The 8101-nt window shown below is 37.6% G+C and overlaps 1 protein-coding gene across 1 annotated transcript; it reads right to left on the reverse strand.

Annotated features, from left to right (window-relative positions):
- Positions 1-311: 311 nt before the first annotated feature.
- LOC311585478 (olfactory receptor 6C3-like) lies at positions 312-1250 on the reverse strand (the record flags this gene model as incomplete). Its single annotated transcript, XM_084760698.1, has 1 exon — positions 312-1250. The coding sequence occupies one exon, from the start codon at positions 1248-1250 to the stop codon at positions 312-314; it is 939 nt and encodes a 312-aa protein (XP_084616824.1).
- Between the last annotated feature and the right edge of the window lie 6851 nt (positions 1251-8101).

Genomic DNA, 8101 nt, shown 5'->3' on the forward strand with positions numbered 1-8101 from the left:
AATGTTGAGGGACTGGACAGATGGGTCAGGAGTTAAAAGCACTTGCTGTTCTTTCTAAGGACACTGGTGAAACTTCCAGAACCTATATGGTGACACAACCAACTGTGTATCTACTTCCAGGGCACCCAATGACCTCTTCAGGCTTATGTAGAAACCAGACTTCAGTTTGGTATACAGAAATAAATTCAACCAAAACACTCATACACAAAAATAATTATTTTAAGAAGCTGAAGCCAAAGAGCTCATATTTATAAAATTCCATTATTCCCTTTTTTGAAGGAGCATAGTGATATTCAGGTTAGCCAGTCCTTTCATTTGTTTCTATAAAGCATTACTTTATTAATCAAATCCTTGAAGGCTTGTTTAACTTGCTGATTTCTTAGTGTGTAAATAAATGGGTTCAACATGGGAGCCATTGAAGTATTGAGAACAGCCACCCCTTTGGTCAGTGATGCCCTTTCATTTGCAGAAGGCTTGACATACATGAAAATGCAGCTTCCATAAGAGATGGAGATGACAATCATGTGAGAGGAACAGGTGGAGAAGGCCTTTTTCCTCTGGCTGGCAGATGGAGACCTCAGAATGGTGCTGATGATGCAGATGTAAGACACAATCACTAGTGCCAGTGTGAACAGCAGAGTGAAGGAGGCAAAATAAAGGCCAAATGCCTCTAAGAGCCATGTGTCTGAGCAGGACAGTTGTAAAATGGGGAAGTAGTCACAGCAGAAGTGATCAATGACATTCGAAGCACAGAAATCTAACTTGAGGATAAGCATGAGCAATGGGAAAATGGTCAGAAACCCTCCCAGCCATGAGGTGAGGACGAGAAGGGTGCAAACTCTCTGGTTCATGATGATGGTGTAGTGCAGTGGCTTGCAGATGGCCACATAGCGATCATAAGACATAGCGGTTAGAAGAAAGAACTCAGACACTCCCAAGGAGATGAAGAAAAATAGCTGAGCCAAACAGTTGTTATAAGAAATGGTCTTGACTTTAGTAATTATTGACTCCAAAAATCTGGGGATGGAAACACTGGTGAACATAATTTCTAGGAAGGAGAAATTCTGGAGGAAAAAGTACATAGGAGTCTTTAACTGAGAGTCTAGCAAGGTGAGGACGATGATGCTTAGGTTTCCACACACGCTTAGTATGTAAGCAATGAATAAAAAGATGAAGATCACAACCTGAAGTTCTGGATCGTCTGATATGCCCAAGAGCACAAACTCAGTAATCATAGAGTGGTTTCTCATGCTGATTTATTGACCATTGAATCTACTGATTAAAATAATCAAAGTATAAATTTAATTAAATATTGACACTACTATATCCAATGTACCAAAGCAATATCTATTTACTCCTGTTAAACAGAAAACATCTTATTGAAAGACAATATATTTGTGAATGGATTATAAAGCCTCCTTCAACAATTACAAACACAATCCTACAAACAGTCATAATGTCTGTATGTGTAGGGTACCTTTGTAGTATAGATTATGTAAAAATATTTTAATACTATCTTGAATTGTTTTATAGTATGAAACATTGTTTTCTGGTTTCACATATTGTGTGCTTTCAGGACTGAATATGTAACATTTAAATTCAATTCTAATACTGTTTCCAAAGTTCTATAGTTTATTGGTTGAAACTGAGCACCCAATCATACTTGCTAAGTTTAATGCTGTCGTTTTCAATCTTAGTGTGTGTTCTTTTAAAATGGCCAAGGAGCTAAATGTGTTTGTCACGACAAAAATGAGATTCATTAAAAAAATAAATTCATGATTTGTGATAATTAAAACAGGAACAGAGAAAACAATTTAAAGGTAGCCAGGGACCAATACGGTTTTCTATAAATTCTGAGGCACTTGTATCATCTTAACATTTTCTTTTTATTAAGTTTACTTTGTTATATTATTTTTAAACTTTCTTAAAGACAAAAAGGAACTCATACTAATTTTTTCACAATACGTATATTGAAATAAAAGTATAATAGTGGTTTACTTCTCAAATAATTATCAGAATAAATAAAATTATCTATAGGTTTACTTTATCAAACCACAGAGTTGCACACTGTAACCTACATCACTTCTATCTTCCTGTTATGTTCTGAAACTCAGCAGGTACCTTAGAGTCTGTGATATAAGCTATCATCAGATCTGTTCTATTTTTTCTATGCTGAGCACTTCAGCAATGCTAAGTACTAAAGCTGATAATGGACATTATTCACATTTCCTGCTTAGTAATCAGAGTCTCAGCATTTTCTCTCTTTAGGAATATAGATATCTTTTCATCACTACATCATCAAAACTGACAGATAACTTTTATGTGGTTTGCACAATAGTTAAAGTATACTAAAATGTAAAAATAATAATAATAAATATATTTAAATGATCATTTGGGGATTTTTGCATTGTTTTCTAGTAAATTAAAGCTTTCAATGGTGGATAAAATTGCATTTGTTCACAAATATGAAACACACTGTTAAGTACATATGGTAATACCACTCAGATATAAGACCTTACAGTGGTCAGCTATGACTTAAATTCTGCCACTTAAAGTCAAAATTAAACATATTCACAATATTCTTCAGAAGGTATTTTTGCCATTCAGGTCACTCTTGCCTTTGCTTATTGCACTGAAGCCTGCCACGTTAAAAAGTACATGTTGAATTGCTTGCAAGGTTGCTAACAGCCTCATTTAGAAATGAAAATAAATATTTTAAATCTTTTTTATCATTCCACAAAACCAGATTGTGCTATAAATTAAAATTATTTAAGAAAATAAAACAATTGATACTGTTTTAAGACACTTCAGGGCCAAACAGTTTGAAGGTCTCTGGATAAAATAAAGTTGAAAACTGTACAAACATAAATACAACTTTACCTTCTCTGGCCAGTGTATAAATCCCTGATACACTCAACTAAAGTCAAAAAGGATGCAAGCAGAAGTTCAAGACGTATATATAGTGATGTTGTGACTCATCTTTCTTGAAAACCAAACAATATAGAGAGACAGAGAAAAAAAGTGTACCAATCAACTGATTACATCCAACTTGGCTTCCCTTTGGTCAAGCAATTTTCCTAATAAGTGTATGGACTCAGGCTATGCTCAGGAGATAATTTATTCACAATTCATTTGGGATTAGTTAAACTCAGGACTAAACTGTCCTAAAATCGGCTCCTCTTTGAAAGTCTTATAGATACTATAATTAGTAAACTTTGCCAACACAGATCTGAATAGGCAACTTAAAAAGCATTACTTTAATTAACCCTTAAAAGTTAGAATTGTATCTTGTTCATATTTTCTACTTTTTAATTTCAAAAGTAATATGTGCTTCACAACATAAGATCCTGAGCCATGACAGTATGTCCTTAACCTGTCTTACAAGTCGTGCCTTTATTTAAAATCTTTTGATTATTCAAAATAAAATATACCACATTATACCAAATTGTTCATATATATTACACAAGCACAATTACACACTCAGATATTTTATATACTTTATAAATATATGTATTGTGAAATTGTACTACAAGAAATGAAATGTTCTATAGCATTCTTTTTGTGTGTTTTTTTTAGTTAACACTGAATAGTGGGTATTAATCCTTGCCTAGTTACCCAGAAAACTATTGAGGACTTGCTTACCCTGGCTTGGCAGAGTTTGGCCATCAACTCTACATGCATCTAAGCTTGCCCAGTTTTTGGCAGAATTCTGTCTGTGACAGAAACAACGACATTTTTCCCAGTGGCTGGTTTGCCACATTTGAAGCCATCTCTATAAGGAGGCTCTTTGATGCTCATCATCTTCTTTGAGGTAGGCTGGGTGTTGCCAGGAGTTAACCTGTCTTAATGTCAAAGAATCCTTAAAACAATAAAACATCTTTAAATGCCGTATTCTGTATGTCTTTGAGGTTTTTGAATAATGTACCTAACTATTTTACCTTGTATATCCATAGAATTATATCTGTCTGTTAAACTCTTGTGATAAAAATAGGCTAGTAATTGATATGACCATGATTTGATCAACTAACAATTAACTTGTATTACTTAGTTATCCTAAGCAGCCTGCAATATGACTTACAAAGTATTGGAAGTAAACCTTGTACTATAATTGAGTCGTATGTTTATAATATGGCACATATGAATAGAAATATATATATATATATATATATATATAATATGTGTCAAGAATAATCTTAAATTTGAATTCTTTTTTTTTTTTTGGTTTTTTGAGACAGGGTTTCTCTGTGTAGCTTTGGCCATCCTGGACTCACTTTGTAGACCAGGCTGGCCTCGAACTCACAGCGATCCGCCTGCCTCTGCCTCCCGAGTGCTGGGATTAAAGGCGTGCGCCACAATGCCTGGCTTTAAATTTGAATTCTATACCAATGTATCACAATTACACTTATTTTGCACTAAAACACACAATTCTATACCAATGAATTAAAAATAACTTTCCGAGTGCCTAAGCCTTGCATTATATCCCAGTATCAAAAGCCTGTGGTGGCAATGATGCAAGACTTAAAGACTTTAGCAACACCATCACCACAGCATGACTACCTGGGTCCCACGTAGGATTTCTCTTGGGCTCACATCACTCATTGGCCACGTTATCCCTTGACAGCCATCCTATGCTGTCCTTACTGTTTATGGAGTGTTACCAGCCACTGCCTGGTTATTAAGGATCACTCTTAAACAGGGCTACAAGAAAAAAAAAAGAAAAAAAATGGGACAGAAGTACATCCAACATGTACAGTTTAAGGAGAAAGGAAACACCAGGAAACTTCACATTGCAGCCCATTGGCATTGGACGTGTATCCACAGGATTTGGCACTTGCCCTGCTAGGTTTTGGTCCTCACTATGCTCCCTTCCTTCATTTGGAATGGCAACGCACAGCCTGGGCTATTGTAGGTCAAAAGGACATAGCTTACGTTTTATTTTATATGGAGTTACAGTTGAGAGATTCCCTTGAGTTTCAGAAGAGACTTCTGACTTGGGACATTTAAATAGTGTTGAGACTTTGAGAGATGATAGCAACTTTTGAAGGTGTACTAAGTGCATTAGACATTATGATATGGCCACAAGGTTATGAGTATCCAGGAACAGAATGTAGAGGTACTATAGACGGTATACTATTGGGCATTTGGATATTTTGTTCTTGTTGGTTCACTGTTTAGTAATGTAGAGAGTGTGGCCTTGCTGGAGGAAGTGTGCCACTGGAGGCTTAAAAATTGCATGACCCTTTCTTCCTTTATATGGGCTTATGGTTCCAGAGGGATAAGAGTCCATCACCAGCATAGTGGAGAAGAATGGCAGTTGATGCAGTAAGCTGAAACAGATATTTTATTTTGTAAAAATTTTATTAATTTATTCAGATTACAACTCAATTGCAAAAACAGATATCTTCAACCAGATACAAGATGCAGAAAATGAACTTAGTTTGGCTAAAGGTTTGTCTATCTGTTTGATTTTCTAAAAGAGCAGCTCTTGGGTTTGTTGACTCTTTGTATTCTTCTCTTTGTTTCTAATTTATTGATTTTTAGCTCCAAGTTTAATCATTTCCTGTCATCTACTCCTCTTCGGTGTGTTTGCTTTTTCTTATTCTAGAGCTTTCAGGTGAGCTATGTTGCTAGTGTAGGGTCTCTCCAATTTCTTTATGAAGGCACTAGTGCTATGAACTTTCCTCTTATCCTTGCTTAGATTGTGTCCCATAAGTTTGGGTATGTTGTGCCTTTATTTTCATTGAATTTTAGGAAGTCTTTAATTTCTTTCTTTTTTTCCTGACCCAGTGTTCATTGAGTAGAGAATTTTTCTGTTTCCATGAGTTTGTAGGCTTTCTGTTATTGTTGAAGTCCAGCTTTAATCCTCAGTGATCTGGTAAGATACAAGGTGTTATTTAACTTTTATTGTATCATTTGATGCTTGCTTTATGACTGACTATATCGCCATTTTGGAGAAGGTTCTGTGAGGTACTGAGAAAGGAGTATGTTATTTTGTGTTTGTGTGTTCTGTAGACATCTGTTAGGTCAATTTGATTCACAACATCTGCTAGTTGATTATTTCTGTTTAGTTTTTGTCTCAATGACTTTGTCTATAGGCTCTGACCTTTTCCAAACCTACTTTATTTGAAGTTCTTTATATTTCCCTTCCAACCCACCTTCCACAGACAAGAGAAAAAAGAGGTTAATGGGAACAACAGGAGAAGTAGATCTTTTTGGACTCAATGATTTCCCTGGAATAGTCTGCAGGATTTCAGCAGACCAGCTATTCAACCAAAGTTGCTGCATCCAAAGGAACAGCAGCCAGAACCCGGAGCCCCAAAGCATTCTCTGTAGCAATTCTCTCTAGGAGTGTCTCAAAGTGGAGTGATTAACAGCCAAACAATACCAAGACCCCCCAAAATCCCCAGCCTCCTGTTATGGGCATTATATCTATATATCTATATATCTATATCTATATCTATATATCTATATCTATATCTATATCTATATATATCTCCTCCCAGAGTCTGTACTAAGATGTGTTTCAGCAAAAACCAAGCCACCACGTGAGGTGGTTTGTCGTTTAGTGGATAAACATCACCTGTTCTCTCAAAGGTCTGTTCCGTAGCCCACACTTGAGATCAAAACAAAAACATGTTCACATCTATTACATATCCCACACTTGGATATGTGGGGTGTTGAAGTCTTCCATTATTAATGTGTGGGGTTTTGATGTGTGATTTATGCTTTAGTAATGCCGTATTTTCAAACGTGGGTGCCCTTGTATTTGGGGCATAGATGTTCAGAATTGAGGTGTCCTCTTGGTGGATTTATCCTTTGATGAGTATAACGTGTCGTTCCTCATCTCTTTTGATTAATTTTGGTTGAAAGTCTATTTTATTAGATAGTAGAATGGCTACTCCAGCTTGCTTTTTGGTCCATTTGCTTGGAAAATCTTTCCAGTCCTTTACTCTGAAGTAATGTCTATCTTTGTTGCTGAGGTGTGTTTCTTGTATGCAGCAGAATGATGTGTTGGGGTCCATACAAGAGGAACAGCAAAACAGCTCTAGAACTCATAGAATGCGGCCCACTGGTTAGCAAACCCACCACGGGTGTGTCTCAGCAAGGCATAGCCCCGAGAACTGCATGTCCTGAGGGCTTCATGCTGTTATGGAGCATAGCTCTGCTTATTACCTTTGCGGTCCTTATAATCCCCTTAAAATGTGAATTGTGCGAGTACTGCAAAAGTGGCTTCCAGCTCCTCACTGGGCAGGATCTTTGGCATACACAATAACAATGCTTGATCTCTTTCAGGCATTGCTGTTGGAGCAGATTAGGGATTCAACCACCATCTCTGAAAACAACCTACTGAAAACCTCTGAAAACAACCAACAGCTTGTTGAGACCTACCAGCTGGAGTCTGTATTATTTCATCATCTAGTGTACGTGTGTGTGTGTGTATGTGTGTGTGTGTGTGTGTGTGTGTGTGTGTGTGTGTGTGTGTGTATGGTTCTTTTCTCTCCTTTTCCTTTCTTTTTTAGATGCTTGCCACTATCAGTGGAAGCCCCACTAGGAGCCATCAGCTCTAGGACCCGCTTGCCACCATCAGATCTAGGCCCTGCTTGCTACCATCAGGTGAAAACCCCTGCTAGGAGCCATCAGCCCTAGCCCCAGCTTGCCACCATCAGTGGAAACCCCTGCTAGGAGCCATCAGCCCTAGCCCCAGCTTGCCACCATCAGTGGAAACCCCTGCTAGGAGCCATCAGCCCTAGCCCCAGCTTGCCACCATCAGTGGAAGCTATTGCAGGTAACTATCAGTTCTGGCTTGGAAGGTTGCCCTCAGAGAAAGTCTACAGGGTCACCAGCTAGCCAGCCACAGGATTCACGCCCCACCTCAGTTTTCCCCAGTGGGTGTCGAAGTAGTACCTCAATAATGATAGATCCTGTTTTTACATCCATTCTGTTAGTCTGTGTCTTTTTTTTTTTACTTTATTAATTTATTCTTGTTACATCTCAATGGTTATCCCATCCCTTGTATCCTCCCATTCTTCCCTCCCTCCCATTTCCCCCTTATTCCCCTCCCCTATGACTGTTCCTGAGGGGGATTACCTCCCCTTGTTTA

The sequence above is a fragment of the Acomys minous genome (genome assembly GCF_964271855.1).
Source record: "Acomys minous genome assembly, chromosome: 15".
Lineage (NCBI taxonomy): Eukaryota > Metazoa > Chordata > Mammalia > Rodentia > Muridae > Acomys > Acomys minous.